This window comes from Pseudonaja textilis, chromosome 2, assembly GCF_049901715.1.
Source record: "Pseudonaja textilis isolate UNSWEBS1 chromosome 2, rPseTex1.2, whole genome shotgun sequence".
NCBI lineage: Eukaryota > Metazoa > Chordata > Lepidosauria > Squamata > Elapidae > Pseudonaja > Pseudonaja textilis.
The window spans coordinates 103278460-103306243 of record NC_141991.1 but is presented as its reverse complement, the minus strand read 5'-3'; the positions used below and the strand labels follow the sequence as shown (position 1 = coordinate 103306243).

The 27784-nt window shown below is 35.3% G+C and overlaps 1 protein-coding gene across 3 annotated transcripts in view; it reads right to left on the bottom strand.

The window, feature by feature from the left end:
- Positions 1-27784, bottom strand: part of QTGAL (queuosine-tRNA galactosyltransferase) — a 145592-nt gene that overhangs the window by 78751 nt on the left and 39057 nt on the right. Inside the window, exon 6 of one of the 3 annotated variants that reach the window (XM_026702126.2) lies at positions 20889-20984. The exons of the other annotated variants lie outside the window; for them this stretch is intronic. Within the exon in view, the coding sequence (XP_026557911.1) occupies positions 20889-20984 (96 nt within the window). The remainder of the gene's footprint in view (positions 1-20888; positions 20985-27784) is intronic. 3 annotated transcript variants of the gene reach the window in all.

Here is a 27784-nt window from a genome sequence, read left to right as displayed (position 1 = left end):
AGAGGAATTAAGCAGCATGCCGACTTCCCCAAACAACTATATCACATAATGGAACAATCCCCCACTGTCTTAAAATTCATTGTAGCCAGAAGTTGGCCTTGAATTCTCTGCAGCTGGCAGAAAAACGAACAAACATTATTACATGCAGAGTCTGATACCCCACAGCACTGAGCAGGAAGATCTCAAGTGCTTGCTTACCCTGGATTCCCTGGTAGCATTTTTGTCTTGGAAAATCTAGAGATATTTAGGTACACTGAGTCTTATTTGTAAGTGATGTTTTCGGTTGCATTTTCCCAAAGGAACTAACTCTTTTAAACTTCAACAAATTTATTATATACATGTAATAAATGAATTAAACTCTACATAAAAACCAAGAATAAAATGTCGGTATTACAATAAACTAAGTCTTGGGAGGGTTTCTTCTGTCTTTCTCACTCATTCATAATCTCACAGAGCCATATACTCTCACACTCTTCAGAACTCATAGGTTTTTTTTCTCCCTTCCCCTTTTTTACATATTATTTTATTTAAAGTTTAAAAGCAAGAATAAATAATAAAAACTGAAAGATAGTAAAAGAGAAGAAAAAGAAATAAAAGAAGAAACTAAAGTAAAAAAAAACACTAGAAAAAAGATAGGAAAAAAAGATAGGAAGAAGAGTTTTCACTGTTCTTTACAGCAGTTAAAAATACTATTTTAGACTTTTTAAGTTTACATTCTTTCTCTAAAGTTACATCGTGATTCTTTTCTCACCTGATTATAAAGAAAATAGATCCTAAGCAGTTTCCAGTCAGCAATAAAAGAAGACATGTATAGAGATTCTCAATCATCCAGGTCATGGTTGTCCCAAAGGTGCTTTTCCAAAAGACAAAAGGATTTTCTTTGGGTTTTTTTTTTCTTTGAAAAACTTTTACTCCTTATCCAAGAAACTTTTTCAATTGATGACAAATTGAAAAAGCTTCCTGGATGAGAAGAAAAATGTTTTCAAAGGAAAAAACCAAGAAAGTCCAGCTGCCTTTTGGAAAGCACTTTGGGGACAATAAAAGAAGATATTTATTTATTCATCCAATTTATATAGCTGCCCATCTAACAAACGCATGACTCTGGGTGGCATACATCAAAGATAAAACAATCAATAAATACTTTAAAAATTATTAGCAAATTACATTATTCTATAAGTTTCTTTTTTAAATCTTTACTCCTACAATTCTCTAATCTTGTTTTATATCACTGTTCAATATTTGAAGAAGTAAAATAAACAGGAGAAGAAACAATAAATATACCTGTCATAACCCTTTTTGGATCTCATAGGCTTTTGTTAGATCTCCATTGACAATTATTTGTGCTTTCTGGGAAATATAAATCAATCTTACTAATTTAATAAAATGCTCTCCAAAATTCCTATCTTCCAAATTGTGCAATCAGGAAGGCCCATTCAAATTGTAAAAGGTGTTCTCTATGTCTAAGAAAATCAATGCACCTTGTTTTCATTGTATTGCTCCAAATGTTCCAAAATGTAGAACATTTCTTATACAGTATTAAACTTAGGTAAAAACCCACACTGACCCTTATGAATAAATTCCTGCAAACTTATTTTCAATTTCTCAGCCAAAATCTCTATTAAAGAATGTATAACTTTTACTTAATAATGATATCAGCTTATAGTTTCTTGCCAAATATTTTCCTTCCTTGGATATTAATCTGTCTCTCCACCCAAACCACCTGACAATATAATGTTATATTAGCTTTTCTCCAGATCTCTGTATACCATCATATTTTGTAAAAGATGTAAAGTACATCCTCAAAGCTTATATTATAATATTATAGGAAATGCATTGTTAATAATCCATCAGGTCCAGGCACCATTTCCGTTTTAACCTTTTTTAATAACTGTAAACATTCCTTATTGTTTTGGGGGCTTTCATAATCTGTTTCTATTTCTCTGTAATCTTTAGGAATTCTGTTTCTTTAAATATGCATCTATTTTCCACTGGGAAAATTCTTCTCCTTCCCATAAATTGGAATGATATTGATGAGATCCTTTTTGATAGTTTTGATGGTGTTATTACAGTATCTCCCTCTTATAATTTCAATACCATTTTCTTTTTTTTCTTTTCATAATTTATATGTTCACCATTTCCCTGGTTTATCTGCAAAAACATTTTTTCTTTTGCATAATTCATTGTCATTTCCATTTCTTTTACTGTTAACATAGAAAACTGTCACTGTAGAATTATTGAGAAATATTTACTTTCTCTGGAAACTTTTTCATTTTTTAAATCTAATCCAAAATAATTTGTGTCTTGTTGCCTCTTCTTTTTGAGTTTACTATTATGTTGCATAAACTGCTCATGACAATTTTCCCAAATCATTCTTACATCTATAGCTTAATTAAGATTGATTTTTATAAAAATAAAACCATTTAATTTTTTTATAAAAATAAAACCAATTAATTCTTTTTACAGTCTTTCACTATTGCTCCTTTCTGTATCAGCATTTTATTTAACCACCATCTGAAAGAACTGGGTTTCCATTTAAAAATGAAACTCACTGAATTATAATCTGAAAAGCTCTTTGGCAATATTTTCTCTATGATGCTTAAATTCAAATTCTTCAAAATCCAAGTCATGTCTATTCCCAAAATAGATTTACCTTGTGCAGAAAAATAATTATACTCTCTTGAATTGGCATTTTAAAGTCTCCACGTATCAGTGTCATTAAATTGTCATTTTTTTTAACTGTCATAGTTTAACTTATAAATTTTAATATTTTTCTCAGAAGTTCTATTTGTAAGATCACTTCAATCCAATCTTCTATTAAATGCAGTGTTCATAAGAAAAGCCCATTAATCTGTCAATAAGTTCTTTACAGAAGATTTATCTATCATTAATTAGAGCATACATTCCCAATGAGACCTAACCCCATGTAGATGTTTTCCCTCCTGCTTTAATCCAGAAAGAATGTTGACTCGCCAGGTGTAATTATTTTATCCTTCCACTTAGAAAAACCTCTTCTTAACTGTAAATGAATTACATCCAATAGTGATTAATAAAGTGAGGTGTTTTTGTGAATCTTGCATTCTAATAGGCTTCATTGAAGCTGTGAAACTCCTTAATCCTCAGCCACTCAATTCACAATTCATGAGTCAACAACCTCTAAAACTTCAATTCCTGCAGTTTCCTCATGAAAAGTAGCTGTCCAGAGTACAGTTGCCTGAAGAGTCTGTGCTGGCCAAAATTTATTATCTAGCGGCCTGTCTCTGCTTCAATCTTCTGCTCCTTCTATCTTTGATACAGTAGTTACAGCTCTTCTAGTCCGCTACAGATCCTCATTCAGAAACCTGTTTTTCTCAATTTCCTAATTTTATGTAAGATCAATTTCTTTTAATGGTTAGCCTTGGATCTTTAAATTCATGCAGAAATCCACCTGGCTACACATGCAGAATTGTTGAGGAATGTTATATTATTAATGTTAATAATAATGATTTATTAATAATAAATCCTAATGATTTATTAATAATAATTAATGTTATATTGTTGAGGAATATATGTTATATTCTACTATCTTTCTATATTAGCCAATTATGATAACAAACTTAATAATGATTTTATTCTAACATTAACTAAACTAATTTCTTCATATATTTTGTTTTAGAAGCCACCTAAAATGGTTTCACTATTTTTATCTAATACATCGGCACTTTGACAAGGAAAGTTTTGTCAGCATTCCTGCCCATTCCAACTTCTGAAACCTGGTAGAGCTGAAAAAAGAGCAGCACAAAGAAAGTCAGCATCAGGTATACATTTTGGACTATATGCTAATTACATTGCTTAAACTGGATCTCATTTCATATGACTTTGCAAGAGGTAAAAATGGTTTACAGATCCATAATGCCACTTGCAATGTTTAACCCCTAAAGACTATTTGTGGGTGATTCAATAGATTCTTTCTTTCCTTCTCTTTCCTGCTTCAGTGAAATCTTCCTGCTTGGAAGAACAGAGAAACCTATCAAGGGAATATCTGTTTAATGCAGAAAGAGATGTGAGACTGTAATAGTAAATGTGCATTGATCCCCTCACATTCTGGCCTTAAAGTTCCACTAGTTACTATCACATTTGTTAATCATCCTTAAATATTATTCAAAAGTTTACTATAATTGATCTAAAATATTTTATCAGCAACTTTTACAAATTGCTCAGGAAAGACTCAATGGGTGATAGCCTGTCCACTTATTCCTTAAAAAGAACGGTTTAGTTGTTTTTGGAGGAAATAGTTTGCTTTAACTTCCAGCTCAGTTATTTTTCAGACTTTAAAATTATTTGTGTTTTATGAGCTTCAAATGGGAAAACATGCTCTTTGCCAATGACATAAATTCTCTGTTAAGCACTCTGGCAACAGGAGGAAATCCAAGGAAAACTAAAGTACTAGATTTCATTATTATTTAGCAGTTCAATCTACAGAAGTGTTTTAGCATTATAAAGAGAAAGTTTTAGTAGGACTTTTTCAGTAAAAAAAACAACTTGAAATCCTATCTAGGTTCTTAAAATTGAATAATTTGAAAGGCACTAATGGAAACAGCAATGCAAGAAAAATATTATTAAATATTTAAATATTTTATCTAAGAATAAAATATTAGATATTAAAATTATAAATGCCAGACTAATTATCAGAAATAATTAATTACAAGTAGAAATTACACTGGCATATAAAATAAAGCTAATAAAGCTAAATCATTTATTGTTGTTGTTAGTTGCGAAGTCCTGTCTGACCCATCGCGACCCCATGGACAACGTTCCTCCAGGCCTTCCTGTCCTCTACCATCTTCTGGAGTCCATTTAAGCTCACGTCTCCTGCTTCAGTGACTCCATCCAGCCACCTCATTCTGTTGTCCCCTTCTTCTATTGCCCTCAATCTTTCCCAGCATTAGGCTCTTCTCCAGTAAGTCCTTCCTTCTCATTAGGTGGCCAAAGTGTTTAAGTTTCATCTTCAGGATCTGGCCTTCTAAAGAACAGTCAGAGTTGATCTCCTCTAGGACTGACCAGTTTGATCAGCTTGCAGTCCAGGAAATTCGCAGGAATCTTCTCTAGCACCATAGTTAAAAGGCCTTAATTCTTTGGTGGTCAGCTTTTCTTATGGTCCAAAGCCATACATTTCAACTTGACTATACACACTTTTGTTGGCAGGATGATATCTCTGCTTTTTAGTATGCTGTTTAGATTTGCCACAGTTTTCCTCCCCAGGAGCGAGCGTCTTTTAATTTCTTGGCTGCAGTCCCCATCTGCAGTGATCTTGGAGCTCAGGAAAATAAAATCTGTCACTACCTCCATTTCTTCCCCATCTATTTGCCAGGAATTGAGAGGGCCGGATGCCATGATCTTAGTTTTCTTAATGTTGACTTTCAAGCCAATTTTTGCACTATCCTTCTTTACCCACATCAAGAGGCCCTTTAGTTCACTTTCTGCCATTAAAGTGGTATCATCTGCATATCTGAGGTTATTGATATTTCTCCTGGCAATCTTAATTCCAACTTTTGATTCATCTAGCTCTGCCTTTCTCATGATGTGCTCTGCATATAATTTATACTTTTCCCTAAAAATCCCAAGATAATTCTGTTTTTGCTTTTCCACATATTTGGACAAAACAACCATTATTTGAAATAGATTACATGAAGACTAGCATGAAATCACCAGTGGAGTTTACAATCAAGCATGAATTTGAATTTGAATCCTGTCCTGGACCAACATTACAGTTCTTTCTAGCACTACTGCAATAATGGCTGTTTCAATCTGGAATGTGACTAGCATTCAAATTAAAATCTAGATATGACTAAGGTTTGCAAATCTATGGCTAGATGGCAAGTTTTTTCATCATTATCCTCATCAAGAATGAGGAAGCAGTTATCGTACTTAAATGGGAAAAAGTACAAATCATCAGTGAGGCATTCAAGCACAGCACTGTGCCAAGAACATACCCAAACTGCACAGCTGACTTTTTAGACAAAATATATCTGTCTAAAATATGAGCCCAGAAAAAAGCAATTTAGAAAAATTGACTAGCTTCTTAATAGAATACTAAAAAGAAATTGGAGAAGCCATCCATTTATCCATCCCTCATGTCGCAGCCTATATGATTTTTGTACTTAACACTGAGTAAAAGTCCTACCTTCATGAAAATATCCTGGGTGTACATTTCTTTTGAGTAGATTTTGTATGTCTATTTTATCCATCTGTCTGAACAAAGGAAATTAATGACAGTAATGCTAGAGGACAGAAAGATTTCTTTGTTACATATCCAGAATGATATTTGATTACTCTCTCCCTCAAAAAAGCAGACAGAAATACAGGAAGGAAACAGACTAGGCAAAGATAAAGAATAGAACTTCAATCAGTTTTGCATCCAAGTCCAAATCAATGATTGATCACTACTCTATTTGGCGATTAGTAGATGACCACTTCTCCTTGATGTTATGTATTTTCCTCTTTATTGCTGTGGCTGAGGTTATACAGCAGTTTTAAGTGGATTGAGTGTAGTCATGTCCTCCTCCCCATTTAATAAACTAGAAAAATAATATTGGCAAGCATACAAAGTAAATCTGATCTTAATTGAACACTGCTCTGAAATACCAAGAATACCTTCACATCCGCAAGCTCTATTTAATAGGTTATGAAAAACTGAATTCTAAATCTGATGAAGTACAGCCCTTTTACTCTTCTCTTTATTCTTGGGCCAGCAAAATTGAACTTCTTGGAAAATAAATACATGCAAAATGTATGAATGCACCAACACTTCATTACTAAGAATGTCAAGGGACATAAAAGTTATCTGAAGGCTTGTACAAACTTCAACCACTTCTAGCCTATAAAAAACCCCAAATATATGTTTCTAAGATCACCACCATATTATCACTCTTAAGTATGTCACGCACATTGTTCACTCCTGCAAAATCTTCAGTAGACGCCTTTCACTATTTATTATCTCATCCTGGCGTCAGGCAGTCTCTCCACTGTCTGATGGACATAGTGTCCTTTAAAAAAATTTATCATGCTCTAGGAGTTCTATAACAACCATAGAAATGTTCCCCATCTGAATCTTAATAAATAATTTTGAATAGGAAAACTTTGCAATATGAAGGATAATAAAGGAAATAAGGTAGAACTCTTTCCAGTCTAGATGTTCTGTTTAGTTCTACTAAGTCAGTATATATTTATGATTAATGTATTCACAGAAGCTAAATTGCAGTGAGATTACAGTCACAAAGCAGACTTTCTATCATTTGGTTCGCTTTGGTGTTTTTTTTAACGAGGCATTAACTGCAACTTCAGTGAAATGTAAAATTACTAATAGCCAAATTGTTCAAACATTGAACAAATCACCACCACCAACATAGCTAATAAAAATCTACAGTGAAAGTAGAAATTAGGGGAAACAGCCAGTTAAAAACAAAACTAACACTGACAAATGAAAGGATCAGCAAAAATTGCAAGTAAAAACAAAGAAATAGATAATTTAGAATTACTCAAAACCAAAAAGTCAGCCTATTAGATATCTGTTGAAGTGTTTGTTTAAAAAAAAATGAAGAAAAACCTTCAAGATATTAAAACATTTAAAAAATATTTAGTCCCCTTTTCATCAGGAAAATTAACCAGGTATAATGCTTATATCCACAAAATTTAACTAGCTATGGGTAAAGTAATTAAACCACAATTAATATTGTCAGATGAAGAGAAGCAAAAGATCATGCTGAAATAAGAGACTGGTCAAATTGGTACACAATTCCACAGCATGTCTTTTTAACCGTGCTTAAGAGACGGAAAGTATTATAGTGATTTGGTCTTATGAGATTCAAGGGTGGATAAGTATAAATTACTTACGGGCAAATGGGCAAAACCATTTCAGAAAATTAGATGCATTTTTATCCATAACTATTCTAACTACCAATATGCACATCCTTACCAAATCCCTGTTCTGTGATTTCAGATGACAGAGTACAGTTTAAGTTCAGTAAGTAAAATATAAACTCCTTATCCACTGATCAGTCCTTCTCTTCTCTTGTTAAGGAATTTTTCTTCTCTAATTGTCATATTAATAACATCAGTGCTGTATACACTATATTCTGTTTCTTGTTCTCTTCATATTTATCAGCTTATCAATGCAATGTTTCATTCAGAAATGGTGTACCCTGCACCTCCTGCAGGACTAATCATCTTGACAGTTCACATTTAAACTATCATTGTAACATGACCTGTAAATAGCAGTAATAAAGCAAAAGAACAGGGTACAAATGCCTCAAAACAGTACAGGTAGAGGAGAACTTTAGGATAAATATCTTCTAAGAAAGTTGTTAAGCAGCAAAAGTATTCTATCCTGATATAATATTTCTAGTAGTAAAGTCTTGGGAATTTCACTGATTATTTTTAGCATTATCATGGCATTTCTATAAGGAAAGTTTTTGCTACTTCTTTTTCACTTGGAAAAAGGAGAAAAAAATCGGAAGTATTTTTACAGATGTTGGATAAAGATCATATCTCTCACTTAAGTTGTTTCAAGGAACTGAAAAAAAAATAAGCCTTCTAATGTCAGTGTTAGGCCTCCTATTAAAAATAATTTCACATCGCACTTATCATTCCTTTTAGCCTGACTTTTTAAAATCAATTTCAAATTAAAGATGATGTTCCTATTATTATTATACACAAAAATGACAGTATACACAGCAAACAAGATAACTATGCTGGGTTTCGTATCACAAATCACTAGTCAAACACTTCCCAAGTGTTTAGGACTGCATGATGTATCGGTGGATTATGCAGGCAGATCCTAGTAAGGTGGCCTTCTGCAGCTGACCAATGGCGATCTTGTCAGCGCCAATTGTTTTTAAGTGCTTGCCTAGGTCTTTAGGCACAGCACCCAGTGTGCCGAGTTCTATTGGAACCATCTGCACTGATTTATGCCAGAGTCTCTGCAGTTCGATTTTCAAGTCCTGATATCTGATGACTTTTTCAAGTTGTTTCTCGTTGATTCTGCTGTCACCAGGTATGGCAATGTCAACGATCCACACTTTTTTCTTCTCCACAATCATGATATCCGGGGTATTGTGTTCCAAAACTTTGTTAGTCTGTATTCGGAAGTCCCACAGTAGTTTTGCATGCTCATCTTCAACCACTTTTTCAGGCTTACAGTCCCACCAGTTCTTTGCTACAGGCAGATAGTAGTTGTGACAGAAGTTCCAGTGGACCATCTGAGCAACTGTGTTGTGATGTTGTTTGTAGTCAGTCTAAGCGATTGTCTTGCAACAGCTCAGTATGTGATCGATGGTTTTGTCCGCTTTTTGAAGAGTCTGCATTTGGGGTCATCAGCAGATTTTTCTATTCTGGCTTTGATTACATTTGTTCTGATGGCTTGTTCTTGGGCTGCAAGAATCAGGCCTTCTGTTTCTTTCTTTAGTGTTCCGTTGGTCAGCCATAACCAGGTCTTTGCCTTATCTACTTTGCCTTGGATCTTTTCAAGGAACTGTCCATGCAGTGCTTTGTTACGTCAACTGTCAGCCTGAGTTTGCATCGCTGTTTTTCTATATTGATTCTTGGTTTGCTGCACTTTGAGCAGCTTCCTCTTGTTGACCTCCATCAAAGCTGGTTCAACACTGTCTTTCACATAATCTGCCAGAGCATGCTTCTCTTCTTCGACTGTCTGCTTCATTTGCAAAAGTCCCATGCCACCTGCTTTTCTGGGCAAATATAGCCTGTCAACGTCACTACACAGATGCAGCACATAGTGCATGGCCATCAGTTTTCTTGTTTTCCTATGCAGGCTGTCCAACTCTGCCTGTGTCCATTTTACAATCCCAGCAGTATATCTGATGACGGCTATGGCCCAGGTATTTATAGCCTTGATGGTGTTACCACCATTCAGTTTGCTTTTTAGAAGTTTTCTGACCCTTTGTGTGTATTCTTTGCTGACCACATTTTTCACATGCCCGTGCTTGATATTGTCCAGCTGCAGTATGCCCAGATATTTGTAGGCTTCGGGTTGGTGGCACTTGATGGTTTGTCCACTGGGCATTTCAATTCCATCAGTTTCTATGATCTTCCCTTTCTTCAGTGCCACTGTGGCGCATTTATCCAGACCGAACTCCATGCTGATGTCAGTGCTGAAAATTCAAACGGTATTGGTCAGTGACTGGATTTCAATTTCTGATTTTCCGTATAACTTCAGATCATCCATGTACAGCAGTTGAGAGATTTTCTGTGAATTTTTAGCCATTTGATAACCCAGGTTAGTTTTCAATGATATTTTTGACAGAGGGGTCATGGCGATGATGAACAGCAAAGGTGACAAAGAATCACCCTGGAAAATCCCTCTTTTGATGTTGACCAGTCTGTAGCTTTCAATTCCAATAAACGGTTCTGTTTTCCAGTGCTTTATCACATTTGCAGTGAAAGTACCAATGCACTTGCATATTCTAATGACATCCAGGCACTTGATGATCCAGCTGTGCGGTATCATTCAGTTTGCTTTTTAGAAATTATTATTATTGTTGTTGTTGTTGTTGTTATTAAAATGGAAAATGTTACCAGAATATGCCTTCTGATTCTAACTGATTAAAAAAAAGTGTGAACTGCATGGGGAAATAACCCTAACCCTAACCCTCTTTGCTACTGGAAGTGATTATTTATAATACAAACATTTATTTTGGAGATTCTCACAGCAATCTTAAATCCTTCGTAGATAAAAATACAGAAGAAAAGTTAATTATCTATTATTATCACTGTAGTGATAAAAGGAAATAAAACATAGAGATGCTAATACAAAGTTTCTGACATACCCACAAAGGAGTTGCACTGGTTTCTCAAAAAACAGACCATCATATTATACACTACATTTCATCTGAAATCTAGGAGAGTAAAACTTTAAGGAGTAGTTTGTATATGCCATAATACAGGTGATCCTCAACTTACAACCAGTCATTTAGTGACCATTCAAAGTTACACCACCACTGAAAAAAGTGCCTTATGACCAGTTTTCACACTTATGACCATGGCAGCATCCCCATGTTTTCAGGGAAACAATTCACTCAGTCCCAATTTACAATCCTTGGACTATAAACTATACTATAAACGTTTAGAATTTAAAAATAATTTTATAGGCCAATTCTACAAAGATTTTCTATGAATCACATTTAACTCTGTGGGTTTGTGTTTAAGAAAACATTTCAAGAATTAAATGTTGCTCTTTCAAATTCCAGTTCTATTCAAAACATGAATGTTTGCCTCATACAGCCAAATATTATCCCATGTTAAAAGAATGTTTTTGTTTCATTAGGCAGAAAAATCACTGTACAAATGTAGTGATGGGGGGGGGGGGGGTGTTAAAATCATATTTTTACTGAACAGAAGACAGGAAATTTTAATTTAAAAGAAAAAAGAAAAAGAGAGATTAATTACAAAAATGAGGTTGTTTGAGTTAACTGGGCTGTTGCCCACACAGGCTGCTCACACTGTCACCCAGGGTGCTAAGAGGAAATAGTTGCAGCTTTGAGCCTTGATCTGCCCACGTGAAATGAAGCATGCTGGCTGACCACAGAATGGCCTCTGTTCCCTTTTACAATTGCCAACATCTGCTGGGCAGATCCATGCATAATTTTATAACCCAAAGTTCTCTCCTACCTTCTCCAAACCAAAGTGTGTTTTCTTTCTGAAAATATACATAATCCAAAGCAGATTTCACTTAGTTTTATATTGCTCATTGATGAAGATTTTTTTTAAATAACACAAAAATTGGAAGGTAGGCTAGAATATTTTAGAAGGTGAATAAGCTTGAGTTGTTACTGTATAGGATTTCAAAATGTGGAATGTTTGTCTTGAAATATGAATGAGGGCATAACTTTTCAATTTGTGGTATTTCAACAATGACAAAATAAGATGGAAATTATTTATTTATTGTTGATTGATAATTCAGCAACCCACAACTGTCCACAGCAAAATAATCTTTGTAACTCAATCATCTATTCACTTGCAGAATGTTCCATAGAAAGAGTGCCCTAATTAGTATATCCTAATTTAAGTAAATTACCACGGCCAGTCTGGTGCCATTATACCAAAAATGTCAATCTCTATGATGATAAATATTACTATTTTATCTTTAAATTGAATATTTCAAAGGACTTTAGGGCTAGCATAATAGGAACTTACCTAAACAATATAGGTATACCATACCAAAGAGTTAAGTAAAATGCATTAAGTAAAAAACATGAACTATTTTACTGATGCAATATGAACTATTTTATTTATTTATACCTTGCCTTTTTTATTTTTTATAAACAACTCAAGGTGTGGATGTGCTCCTCCCACCTCCTATTTTTCCCTCAACAACAATCTTGTCAGGTAAGTTGGGCTGAGAGAGAGAGTGACTGCCTCAAAGTCATCCAACTGGCTTTCTTATCCAAGACGGGACTAAAACTAACAATACAGTTTACACTGCAATTAAATTTAGCTACCACTGGTTTTAAATCACCCCATCTCTGGTACTGTAAGTTAAATTCAAGAAAAATAATAATGCAAACTACAAATGAGTCTGAAAGGGAAAAAATGTACAGTCTGTTAAATTTCAAGAGCAGGGATTATTTTATGAAGGCTATGCATTGGACAAAAGCAAAGACCAGTGTTGAAAGAAATTCACTCCATGACAATATACTAGGCACATCTTTATCAGAGTAACATAAAACCTACATTGGTTTTGACATGAAGAATTGAAGATTTCCTGACGATACTAATGAAGTTGTAAATATTACAACATTTAGAGAAAGAAGTATTTTAATTTACGTATAAAAATAGAACCTACTCTTTGCATAAGGGCTCAGGAGAATTACATATTATACTGAATATAGTAGATAATTTATGCGCTTGATTATGGTTTGGAGGGTACTGAGTTTTTGAGCAAGCATTATCTATGTTTCCTGGAAAAAGATATGGGAAAATCACTTTGGGGACCATTTCCACCAAACATTAGGGTTAGGTCTCCATGAATTTGGACAGAAAAATGGACAACACCAACGGATTCAGAGCGCTGATTCGAAAAGTCAGCACCCTCCTAAGCATAATGAAGCACTCCAAATCCATTGGCAATGTCCACTTTTTTCTAGGAATTCATGGAGATCTAACCCTAAACCTAGGTGTATTTTGCCACCAATGAGATTTTCCCATATATTTAACCAGGAAACATAGATAAGGCAGGTTCGAAACATAATCAAGCGCTCCAAATCTATTGGTGATTTCAATTCCAAATTCACAGAGTCTTACCCGTAACCCTAGATATTCCTGGTAAAATTCATGGGAAAATTCCTTTGGGGGAAAATACACCTAAGATTAGGGTTCGTTTCCTAGTGAAATACATGGCAAAATCCAATTGGTAGGAAAATATACCTAGGGTTATGGTTAGGAGTCCAGGAATTCGGACAGGAAAATGGACATTGCCAGTGGATTCCGAGTGCTTGATTGTGCTTAGGAGGGTTCTGACTTTTCGAGTCAGACTTATCTACAATTCCTGGTAAAATACATCAGAAAATCCCATTGACCTAGGGTTAGGGTTAGGTCTCCATGCATTTGGAGAAGAAAATGGACATCTCCAACGGCTTTGGAGTGCTTCATTATACTTGGGACGGTACTCACTTTTCAAATCAGGCTTATATAAGTTTCATGCTAAAATACATGTGATAATTCCTTTAGGGGTCAAAATGGACCCTAGGTGTGTTTTGCTCCCAAGGGGATATCACCAAGTATTTTATCAGGAAACACAGGTAAGACAGGTCAAAATGTTAGCAGACACCGAAGCATAATGAAGCACGCCAAATCCATTGGCGATGTCCATTTTGCTACAGGAATTCATGGAGACCTAACCCTCACCCTAGGTGTATTTTATCCCCAATGGGATTTTCCCATGTATTTTCCCAGGAAACATAGATAAGGCTGACTTGAAAAGTCGGCACCCTCCTAAGCATAATGAAGCACTCAAAATCCATTGGTGATGTCCATTTTGCTCTAGGAATTCATGGACACCTAACCCTAGGTGTATCTTCCCACCAATGAGATTTTCCGATATATTTGAGCAGGAAACATAGATAAGGCAGGCTCCAAACACTGCAACTGACCTTTGCATAATTAAACGCTCCAAATCTATTGGTGATTTCCATTTCCAAATTTGTAGAGTCTTACCCGTAACCCTAGGTTTTCCTGGTGAAATACATGGAAAAATTTCCGTGGAGAAATATGCACCCAGGGTTAGGGCTCATTTCCTGGTGAAATACATGGGAAAATCCCATTGGTGTGAAAATTAAGAGTCAAACCAAGATGTGCACAGAACAGGAGCAGACTTAAACATGGAAATACCAAGAATCCTTTCTGGAGTTTTTTTCAGCCAATTAGTGGTTCCTGGTTTCTCTGATAAGATACACAGTATCATCAAGCATTATTGTTCTGAGCAAACTGTAAAGTAATCCAAGCAGATGTGTCAGTCGAGCTTATCACAGAGAAGGAACTTACTTTTTTACAATGTTGGCAACAAGTTTAAATTCTTGCTTGCATAATAAAGTTTGCAGCAAATAAAGTCCTGTGAATTCCCAATATCAGTCACCATCTCTATTTGCTTCCCATCAATCCTCATAGCAGAGGTGGGTATTCAGCAGGTTCTGACCAGTTCTGGAGAACCGGTAGTGGAAATTTTGAGTAGTTCAGAGAACCAGCAAATCCCACCTCTAACTGGAGAGTTTACAGTATCCTTCTCCTGCCACGCCCACCAAGCCACGCCCACAGAACCAGTAGTAAAAAAAATTGAATCCCACCACTGCCTCATAGTCTCCTTTTCTTCAGAATTCACATTTTGTAGCCCCAGCAGCTCTGACAAATTTGCTCCTAATATGCAAACTTGCTCCTTATTTTTTTGTCCTGGTTACAAGATTTATCTCTGGGTTCTTAAAAAAAAATCAAGGTATTTTTATAATTTTAACAGATAGCATTTTCAGCCAGGAGAGTGGTGCTAATGGCCAGGGAGGCCATAAATAGGCCAAGTGGGGGTCTCACATCCACATGGCCGATTTTCAGCTGGCAGAGTGCTGCAGCAGTCCATGAAGGCCGAAAGTGGACCATAGAGAACTGCACGTGCTTTGCCCCCATGGTCTGTTTTGACCAGCAGAGGCACCACGGGCTGGTCCTTTGATATTTCCAAGCCAGCCATGTGGGCCAGATTTAAGCACCCTGCAGGCAGGAAGTTTGACACCCCTGCTCTAGGTGTATTTTGCTTCCAAGGGAATATTCCCACGTAGGAAACGTAGGTAAGGCAGGCTCAAAACATCAGCACCCACCTAAGCATAATCAAGCGCTCCAAATCTATTGGTGATTTCCATTTTACTCTCCAAATTCATAGAGTCTTACCCGTAACCCTAGATTTTCCTGGTGAAATGCATGGGAAAATTGCCTTGGGGGAGAATACACTTAGGGTTAGGGCTCCATGAATTCGGAGAGCAAAATGGAAATTATTAATGGATTTGAAGCTTCCCACTTGATTATACTTGGAAGGGCACAGATGTTTTGAGATTGCCTTATCTAAATTTCCTGGCAAAAAACATAGGGAAATCCCATTGGGGGAAAATCCACCTAGAGTTAGGGTAAGTTTTCCTTGAATTAGGAGACCAAAATAGACATTGAAAATGGAATTGGAGTGCTTCATTATTCTTAGGAGGGTGCCAAGTTTACCAGCCAGCCTTATCTACATTTCTTGGTAAAATACATGGAAAAATCCCCTTGGGAGGCAAAGCTAAGGTTTAGGATTTACTCTCCATGAATTCGGAGACCAAAATGGACATCGCCAATGGATCTGGAGCACTTGAATGTGTTTAGGATGCTGCTGACCTTTTGAGGCAGCATTATTTATTTCTCCTGGTAAAATACATGGCAAAATTACCATGGGGAGAAAATCCACCTAGGGTTAGGGTAAGGTCTCTATAAATTTGGAGTCCAAAATGGACATCCTCAATGGATTCAAAGAGCTTGATTATGCTTAGGAAGATGCCGAGTTTTTGAGCCAGCCTTATCTACATTTCCTGTTAAAACAGATGGGAAAATCCTCTTGGGGACAAATGTTTATGAAATTGGCTATGAACTAGGTGTTGCACAATTATTTTAAAAGAGAACAATATGTAAAAGTACGTAACAAAAAACCCAATCTTTCAAGTGAGTGATATTTTCTATATGGCAGTGCTTCCCAAACCTAAAAATTGCCCCAAATTAGGTAAAAGTGTCAAATCACAAATAAATAAATACTTTCTGCTAAGGGCTTTTGGATAATGTAGGAAAGAAATTAGAAAAACTGGCAAGTTGAATCAGTACGAGCATTATTTTAAGGAGAGAAAATAAAAAGAAGCAATTTCATTTAGTTACATAAATAATTAATAGCAAATCTAATAGCAAACAAAAAAGAGGATCCTTTCATTTTGAGTTGGTTGGTCGGTGGTTAGGGTTGTGTGTGGGTTTGGGGTTTTTTTTTTAATTCCATTGCAGGATCATTTACTCACTCCTTCAGAGTAGCCACTAAAATATTCTCCCTAAAATAAACTTTAATCTACTACCGGTACACATACAACTTTGAAGTTGAAAGTCTTAATAGATCTCCAGTGTGCTTCATATGCATGGTTTCCTTCTGATAACAGGTGCTGGTTATAAGTGTGAAGTAATTTAAATGTGGGCTAGCATAAAAAATTGAAGAAAATTCCCCATAAATAACAAAAGCTAACAATTTTAGGGGGTTTCTGTTTCAATTAGCTCTTTTAAGACAGCAGCAACTTCTATGTGGCATTTCGTTTTGCTTTGTTTGCTAGCCATGTACATATAACAGTAGATTTTGAAATGTGCATGCTGCTTGTTTTTCTGCAAGATCAGATCGCACTTGCCCACATCAGAGAAGCCAATGCCCAACAGCTCCGCAGCAGCCTGAAGCAGACCATTTCCTCCTTCTTCATATTCCGGATGCCTTACAACCACTCACATTTCCTTTGGGGATAGGGCATGGCTAACATTTTGCCTCACCACAGAAGCCATGTATGCCCTTCCTCCCCTCCTTTGTGATTACACTACATCTCAAACTGTGAGGTAGCTGAACGAACTGTACTTTTAGAATAACCAATTAATATGCAAAGGAAAGCAGATTCTAAACTTATAATTTGCCACAGAAGATAGTTGGCTCCAAATATTTTAAAACCACAGTATCATACATAGTTCTGTGCTTTGGTACAAATTTGGAAACTAAAAAAGTTTCCTATGAACTGATTAATAATTTGTAAACATCTAAATAGCACCTTAAGCATTCTATGAGTCACCTTGTAGCAAGAGGGACAGCAAATATATCTAATAAATAAATAAAAATAAATATTACAGTTGTCTCTAAAAGAACAAATCTTATTTTTAATATTATAAAAGAAAAAATATATCACAATCAGGTGGATCAGAAATTGCTATCTTAGTATCAAAGTTACATTGAATTCTCCACCTGTAGAATGATACCAATTAAAGTCCTAAAGATGCTTTTTCCAAAACGTTTCACTTCTCATCCAAGAAGTGAAACCTTCTCATCCTTCTTCAGTTGTCAGAATGAATTACCTGGATATCCATCTAAGTAAGTAGTTCTTATACTGTTTAAGATAATCAACTCTTTCCTGATATCAAATAAGGTCATTACCCATTTGCACCCAAAAAAATCTTACCCAGACATCACTTTATAAAAGCATCTGAGAAGTAGCAATCCCAAACTGAATCCCCAACTCCCGAAGGATTTACATCTTTAAACAAAAAGAATTCTACATGGAAATGAACCCAATGTCAGGTACAGCCTCCTTAATTGTCTTCTCAGCATTTAATCTATGCTTTATTAATATTCAAGGTTATGATAAGAATAATTGATTTTGTGTGGTCAGTACTGGGAGCCCTTAAGAAGAAGGGAACTGCAATCAAGATAGGGAACAACTATTACCCTGAGGAGAAAGGATCAAATTAGGATTTCAGTGCTTCAACATTTTATACTTCCTGGATAACAATGGTTTAGTCAAAAGGAGTTCTATTTCACTTGAAAGTGAAGGTTATGTTAGCTGCTTTTATGGCCCCCGAGGGAGGTAAAGAGGTGAGAGGACTGCTACTTACGGCTGAACAAATAGTTTTGACTGCCTGCCTGTTCTCACTGTCAGAACATTTTGAAAATAATATGCTTAGGGCCATAGGCCTCAAGGAAGAAAATGAGATAGAGATAAGCAATAAAAGAAATGTAGGTTACAAACAAGAATTCTTTTGGATACAAAGGAAGAAGGTAAGAGGGAGGGGGGGAAGCTAAGATCAAAACAAACACGGGGGGGGGGGACTAGGATATTTACATTTACTAGATGAAACATCTTTCAGCAAAGCAATAGAAGTTGCAGAATATTATGCAGGTAAAATATATGACAAGACATCAAGTTGGGTTTATTGGGGACAGGGGTTTAATTGAGTTTCATATTGGGGTTTTATTTCTGTAAGCCACATGGCATCGCTGTCAGTGAGTTGGCAACCATATAAATTTTCTAAATAAATACTAAAGGAAAATGGCACAAATCGGTTATCATTTTAACAGGTCAAACAACTAGTAAAAGAGTAGATGCTGCTATTAGTAACATCACTTATTTTTCCTTACAATTCTTTTTTTTGAAAATCTGCTACTTTTATGCCATTCTGGATTTTTTTATTTTTGTGTTATTTCATTTGCATAAAGCTTAAAGAGATTATTTTACAAATTATTTCACACTTCTAAATAATAAATATCTAAATAAACTTGAATAAATGGACATTGATGCACTTAGATTTGTAAACGGCGTTTTCTGTCTTTTTGTAATTGGATTTTTGTTTGACTTTGGTGACAAAGAATTTAGAGACAATACGGTAACACTGAAATAAATAAAATATTAGTTCTTCTATCTAGTTATTGGAAGCAACCTCAAAAAGAATCAAAAAGAGGGTCTCCCCTCCTCTTCTTTCTCACTCTTTCTCTCTTTGAATTTATAAACCACAATTCTATCATGCATTCTCATATCCTAAAGCAAATTAAAAATAGCAAGAAATACGTTATATCCAGGGGTAGGATTCAAAAATCCCAGCAACCTGTTCGCTGCCCGATTGCTGGGTGGGCATGGCTATGGTAGGTGTGGAATTTGGGGAGGGGGGGGCATTTTTTTCCTTCCCCAGGGTTCGGAGGCTTCCCTGAGGTCTCTGCAAGGGCGAAAACTGCCTCCCCCAGGCTCCGGAGGGCCTCTGGAAGCCAGAAACAGGCCTGTTTCTGGCCTTCTGGAACCTCCAGTTCGGCCCATTTTTCACCCTCCCAGAGCCTCTGTGCAGGCCCTGCACTTACCTGCATCCAAAACAGGCCGCATGGAGACTCCTGAGAGGGTAGGGGCAGGGTGGGAAGGGTCAGCCAGTCGGTTCAACTATCGGTTCAGCAAACCAGTTGTAAATGTAGTATCAGGTTTCGCCCGAACAGGTCTGAACCAGTAGAATCCCAGCCCTGGTTATATCCATCCACACATCCATCCTTAGCATGAGCTACAAAACTTCAAAAATGATTCCAAAATCACAGGAGAATAACTGATGCAGAATCACACAATAAACATTATGGTTTCATAAAGACATAACCTTATGTCTCCTTAGCCAACTTTTCTACCATAAATTGGCTTCGCCATAAGATCTAAGAAAATGCAAAGTTATGTAATTTTAATTATGTTAGAATCTTAATTATGATTGCACATGATTTTAAGTAAAGCTAAGAAGATAGTTAACAAATTGTGTAGTATGTATACTTTTTATTAGCAATTTTAATTCACATTTGGCTATTCCTCACCACCTGAAACGCTGCTTTAATCCACTTAGATATATATGCATGCCTTTGTATTATTCTAAGCAAAATCAAACTCGGATTTTCTGCTGACAGAATTCCATCGGTTGATCATTATCTCATTTCTGCTTTTTTCCCTACCCCATTCATCCAAATGTATCCTGGAGATGTCCACTGAATATTTTGAAGAGGGATATACAGAAAGAAACTGTCATGCCCCTGTCGGAATCTGATTCCAAGGGGGAGGCCGAGCAGCTGACAGGGAGTGGGAGTGTGGCTCCTTTGGCTGTGAAAGAAACTGGGGAAAGACAAAGTCCAGCTGGGCAGAGCAGTGGAGAGGTAGAGCAAGGCAGAGGGAATTCTGACGAAGATCCAGGCCCACCCCCTCTTCATCCTGGGGTATGTAGGGAGGAACAGAGAAGGGAGCAACATGAGTTGCGTGGCTTACGGGGGAGGAAAGGGCCCTGATTTCCTTCATTAGTTGCAGCTGGGAACACTTAAAAAGGGAGATTGCAAATTGTTGAGAGCAAATTGTAAGTTGTTGAGGCTTATCTGGGCTCCTGGCATCTTTTCAACTGTGTGTGTTTTGCTGGCCTTTCAAGTCTGCAATTCCTTATCCTGCCCTGTCAAGTTAATTACTGCAGCATGGTTTGTGTGAATTTTTATTTACAGTTTGTATGTACTTTGTTTTCGGACTGAATTTCCTCCATTTAAAGACTGTTCTTGGGAGAGTTTTCTCCAGTCGAAGGTAACCTGGACGTTGGGGGCAAAGTTGGAGGTATTAAAGGGACTCTTCTTACTTATGTTACTGTGTTGCCTTTGTGCCACGCCCAGGTCATCCCAGAAACACTATGTGAGCAGAATGGGATTATATACTACTTTCAGATGGTTTTAAATACCCAGCTTCCATATTCAAAGCAGACCCAGGTAATCAAACTATGTACAATAAAAAATGGGAAAATACACTGTAATTTTCGGTTGTACAAATATACTCAAATACCTGAGTAAGAAGCTGATCATGTGTTAAATTATTGATCCACCTAGTATAGCGCTCAGTTGCTTCAGCTGGTTCTCTCTTAATTTGGCAACCTATAATCTGAAAATAGAAACAAAAACATTTTCATAAATGCAGATAACACAATCCAAAATGGGAAAGGTATTTAAGAAATATTCTGAAGAGTTTTCTTTTTTTTAATTCTGTCTTTGAACTACAGAAGATTGCATTAAGATTCTGGCAAATCAGATTCACAACATTGATTTTTATTTTAATGGACTCAAGGTATTTCCGTACCTTTCACATCATAGTGTAACATCACTATCTCTATAATAGTTGCAATATTAGCTGGAGAAAATGAAGGGTATGTTTTCATATTCTGTTCTGTTTACATGCCTTTTCATTTCTCTTCCTTTTTATTACAGTAAGCCACCTATATCGGTAGTAGCCCATGATGAGATAAATGACAAGTAAATTTAACAAATAAATATAAAAATAATTTGAATTATTCTGCATACTATATATAAGTAGTGTTTACTTTGTATTATTTCCCATCATTTACAAGTTATTGCACATGACAATAATTTATTAACAAGTTATACAAAATCTTTTCTTTCCAAAATTAAAAACATGGCAGATTTGACTAAAAGTATAACAGTAACTGAAACAAACTTGATTTGCTTTCTAAGTAAATAACACTGCATCTGTTTCTATCAATTTTCACTGTTATTTTCAATATTTTATTCTATGCTACCGTTTGAATTTAATTACCATTCTATATTACTATTTCACCCAAAGTTATGTTAGCGGCAAATCTGATAAGCATTTACTACACTTAATAATCCCAATAATAGATACAAATATTGAGGTGTATCAAGGATTTAATATTGCGGTATTCTTCTTGAAACTTCACTTGTGTCAGCCAGCTACTATATAACTACTTAACCCATTACCAGTTCACATTTTATTAATTGGTTTGCTTATTAAAATGCTAGAGAATATTCTATTAAATGTATCTATCAGAGACTATTCAGAACCTGACCAAGTAAATAATCATTTGCAAAATAATACTAGCTCAGAACACCTGCACATTCTTCCTGTATTAGGAAAACCATTAGTCAATTCTCTTGTTCTTTAAATAGTTTTTACCAAGAGAATGAAGAAGTCCCTGCCCTAATAACTTAAAAATAAATTGGGTGCTAAAGTGAAAGTATTCAATTGCTGAGATTTCTAAACACCAATCCCTCTTCTAATTATAAAGGACTACAAGAATCTTGTTCTCTGTTTCAAAGAGTTTGAGAGAACCCCTGACATCATGGTATGTTTCTGATATCAAGGTATGTTACATTCTGCACCAACTTTGCTTGTTGGAAGCTTTCTGGAAAAGATGCAAATAGCAATCACATGACCCCAAGATGCTGTAATCATTGTGAATACATGCTGGTTGCCAAGTGCCCACATTTTGAAGGAGATGCTGTGATGGTCATAAGTGTGAGGAATGGTTGAAAATCATATTTTTCAATCACTGTAATTTTGAATGGTCACTAAACATGCAGTTATTAAGTCAAAGATTACCTGTAGAATTTTCATCCTCAGTAAGTACTGGGGTTACAAATTACAAACCACCAAATGTAATGAACTTCTGTTATTATAGTACTCTAATTTGACGTATCAGTTGCCATCAATCCATCAGCTATTAAATAGAAATACTGAACCATTGAAGGAAGGAAAGTGGAAGGAGTCACTGGATAAGAATTATACTAAATATTTATAATAAGAAAACACACTGCTTGTTCATATTCCATCAGAATAAGGCTTCTATGATATCTTATCTATTTAAAGGAGCATTATTTTAAGACGTTTCTAAACTAATGGCAGATAACTTGTTTTCATTTAAGAATGAGATATTGCTTGTACCTAAAATGTTTCTTTTCTTTTACTTCCATTTTTATTTCATGAGTTATATAAAATAAATCTGATGAACATGAGGTACACAGGGTAATTCAGAAGAATAGATGAAAAAAAATACGAAGTGCTAGGCAAACACAATTCTGTTGATCTGAAAGGCATTTCTTTACAAAAAGATAAGAAAGCTTAGCCTTTGTACACAAAGCAGACTGACCGGGCCAAAGCTACACAAATACAAATTAATGAACAGCTGCCAGGAGGTGACAGATTAGTCTTAGTTCTGCTTTTTTAAAGCCACATTTCCAATTAAAGTACAGTACAATGTATAAGCTAGTCCACTCCAAACTGTGAAAGACGTTAATGAAAAAATAGCCAGGTTGTAGCCATGTTTCTATCTTTGAAATATCAAGAAATCATATTAAGGCTTCTAGAAAGTACAAGGCACTGTTTTGTTTTGTTTTTAAAACAAATTTTATTAATTTTCAAAGACAATACACAAACAAACAAAACGTAAAACATAAGAACATAAAACATCTTTTCTAAAAACCGCTTACTGTTTTAACAAAACAAATAAAACATCTTACTTAAGTACAGCATAGTTCCAAAATTATCACATTTCCATAGAAACACAATTTAATATGCATCATCTTATGTATTCAACTACATATCTTATTACTCTTTTTCCAACTTCTCACTATTTCTTCCTTTACTTCTATTCAAATTTTATTCATTAAACTTATACTTTCATCTGTCTTATTTACAATTTCATATGTTCTCATCCAACATTCTTCCAAAATTTTATTAATTCTCAATAAACAAATATAAACAAACAAAACACGTAACATGAAAACATAAAACTTCTTTTTAGAAAGCGGCTTAACCCCGGGTTACATCTTTTTGTACAGACATAAATCAAATTCATGCTCACCTTCTATACTATTTCATATCTTATTTAACATTCTATATATTCTATATGTCTTCTCCCCTCTTTTCACTCTCTTAATTCTATTTTATTTACTTCATCTCAATTTAAATCATTATACCTGTATGTTTTGTCCGTTCTTTTTCAATTATCTATTTATCTTTTCTCTTTAATACAAAATTTTTCCTGTAATCACTGGTTGAAGTATGATGCCTTTCTATCTTTTCCTCAAACTTAACACTTAAAATAATACATAATTTCCATTCTGATTCTGCTTAGTACATTCTACGTAACATTTTAAAATAAAAACATAATAAGCTTATAGTATCCATAACAAACTAATTAATTAAACTCTATTATTAAATCTTAAACGTTTTATACATTCCCTATAATATTCTATTAACACATATAATATTCCAATTTTCTAACTCTATTTCAAATACAGATACTACAATACAATATTATGTACTTTTGCAGAATCTCTTTTTAAATTGTGTTTTACCCTTTATCTCTAAAAAAAACTGTTTTTTAACATCTTGTTTTAAGCCTTTATAACTTCTCTTCCCTTTTTCCCTTCCTTTCTTGTCAAATCTAGCCTTTTTATACCCCCATCTCTCAATCTCCACCTTCTTAGTCTCCCCTCTCTGTTGTATTCCTCTTTTCTATTGCTTTCTGACATTACATCACTTTTTCACCTTATTTTTCCCTTTCTTGGTTGTTTTTTTAAATCTTGAATTCTCCATTTTCTTTCCCCCTTTTCTCTTTTCTTCCTCAACTAAAGTTATTTGTCCATTAAAGATGGCTTCTTCTTCTTCATCCCAACTTTCTTGTTGCTGTATTTCCTGATAAGTAGAATTCGCCATTTCTAAGAAGTGAAAAACAGATCCAGAAGAGCCCTTGCCTTCTTGTTCCTCTTCTTTTAGCTTTTTAAATTCCATTTTCAATTCTTCAACAGATAATGCCATTGTGAAATTTTTTTTAAACAGTCCAAATGTTTTTAGTCTTTCAAAAAATAGTTTGCAAAAGTCCCAAAGTCATCAAGCAATCAAAATCAACACAAACTGTTTCATTTAGCACTTTCTTCTTTTAGTACTTTCTCTTCCTGGGGTAGAATTCAATTACACAGTTCCAAAATAATTTCTTAGAAGTCTTATTGCAGTTTAGTCTCTGATCATATAAGCTCCAAGCAGTCTTCTCCAGCAAAATCTTAGTATAAATCATTTACCTCTCCCTTCCCACTTATAGAAAAAAGATTTTAATTTTTAAATGCCAGTGTTCAGAAATCTTTAATGTCCCCTTCGCTTTAATTTTCAAAATTAGTTACCTTCTATTGACAAAGTGGGTTTTTCCGATTTCCATCTGCTATCTCCGTAGGGAAGGAGAGTGAGAAACTTTCCCTTTTCACTTTTATCCGGAGCTTTTTACGATCTTCTTGGGAAACAATGTATCATTTAGAGAGCTAAATTTCCACGGTATTCAGAAGTTACTTGTTGTCCTGGTTCAGCCAAAAACTTTCACTTTCTCAACTTCCTCCTGCACAATCTTGTCCGGCTGAAAGGTTCTTTGTGGCAGCCATTGCTGACCGCCGCTCCACTGCCTTTGGAAAAGGGAGTTAAGCCGGCTGAGGAAGGGGGTTGTGATGCCCCCAGACCCCTGTCCGGATCTCCCCTGTCTTCAGTTATCTCTACAGGATAACTATAGCCTCCAAATCCAGCTGGATCAGAGGCACTCCAGCGGCAAGCACAGCAGGAACTGCGCACAATCGCAGATTCCTGCCGCCGCCAAAGCCTGACGAACCGGAACTCAGTACAAGGCATTGTTATCCACTAGCTGTTTGTGAGGTAGATGAACTAAAAGTAGCTAGGTTTTAAGAAAAGCGAATATCAGAAATTTCTATCAAGTATTCTTGCTGATACATTTCTAAAGGGCAGAATATTCAGAAGAAAACACACTTTAAAGCTTGCTGTTTCAGAACTTATCATAAAAAGTTGCTGAATTGTCAATAAACAAGATTTACCAAGCATAAAGTAGTGGACAAGGAACACAACTCAGAAATATTATTTGAGCTCCATAGCTTTCCCAAATGAAATTCATGTGGGTATGGATGGGTGCACGCACGCATGTGCACACAGGCATATATCTAAATAGGTATATGGCATCACAATGAATACTAATTTCCATTCTCTTCTATTGAGCAGATCTGTAAATATGTTCCATATAGTCCACCATTTTTTTCTCTCGTCTAGTTATGTCCATTTTCAATTCATATATTATATTCACATAATACAGACATTACACCTTGTCCAAGTACATAGTCCTTGCAGCTTAAAATCCAATGATATTATAGCTCAGAAAATTTACAAATTGGATTTATTATTGTTCAGTTGCTGTTCAGACTAACAACTTTAAAATCTTTCTATTTATTTAAAATATTTTAAGCCTCTTCTCAAAATAAAATACTACAATTTAAGGTAATTATTTGGGGAACCTGATCTGCTGGGCTTGGTTATAAAATTCAATGTCCATTTAAATATTAAACTAAAACATATAGAACTATTTAGAATTATTCTAATACTTGGCCCACAGCAGAAAAATCATCCCACTACTATTTAAGAGAAGAATCTCAAAACACAGCAGATAGTTAATATTTTATGAGATTAGAAAAAACACATATGAAGGTTAATACCCACCCAACTGTTCTGTGTATCTTAGTGCATCATGATCAAAATTCCAGAGGAAATTAGAAGGCTTGTTTTTTCATAGGTAATAAACAACTTTTGAAAGAAAATATAGTCCCTTATACTCTTTTAAAAAGCAGTAGAGTATTCCTTATTGGAACATTCTTATTCAATCAGACCTTCAACATTTTTTTTTCTGATTGCTGTCCTTTACTTTCAGGATAAGAAATAAAAAAGTCTCCTTCAATGAATTATCATTCCTAAATTCCCTGTTGAATCTGAAGTATCTTTGTCATGTTGCTGGTTACTAACCACAGAATTACTTCTATTGATTGCCCACTTTTGAAGCCTAGCTGTGTTGACTATTCTTGAAAATCGTAGGGTCTCATCATCTACCAGAAAATATTTTAAAAATTATATATGTTATGACAATCTATTAAATCAACAGTTTTAGGCACTGTGTAAATCAGAGACTCTATCATCTATAAATTCCATTAGGATCTTACCATCTCTTGGTTAACATAATGAAGATTGACAACCCCTTGAGAATGAACATTAAGCACTATCTTCTACAACCAATGTTCTCCATTTTCAGAATCTATGTATATAAAAGTGAAATACCACTCACGCATCATCACAAAATCTCCAGAACCATACAGCCTACAAACTTGAAATTTGGCGTGTATGTTCCTCTTGGCTTCTAGGTGGTCACTAAGAAAGGATTTTTCAGAATGACAATCAGAGCATTAGTATTTCCTATATTATTATTAACACGCTCTGATGCTAAGGAGTTCTACTCCCCCTCTCCACCTGAAAAGAAATCTGTTCCAAATGCAAAACACAAGCACAGGCCTTTCAGTTTTAGTTTCACAGCAGCAACCAGCTTTAGTACAGAACAGTTGATCTAAGCCATGCCCAGGCTCCTTGCTGTCTCCTTCTTGTTCACACAGCAAATACTTTCCAAACAATCCTCAACTCTTCACACATTGACAGGACACTAGCCACATGAATACCGATGGATCCTGGTAGGCAGAGGCAGAATTTTCTTTTCCTTCTTTTCCTCCCAAAAAACTAAACCCAACCACATACTTTTGTGGTGAAGCACGGGTATCGAGCTAGTCAGAAATATAGTACAGAAGTAAAACAACCAACAATTGTATAACATTCCAACATAACTTTCCAACAATTTGTTGTAACTGATGCAATTCGTAAATGTGTAACATTTCTGTTAAGATTTATAAAAAACAGAATTTATTCACATAAAATTATTTTTTTTATTTTCCTTTTTGTTTATATCACTAATGAAATAGAAAGAAAGCAAAGAAGCAATTACCACCATCAAAATATCAGTTTTTAAAAAATAGTAAGAGCCTACCACTGAATTTAAACTATTT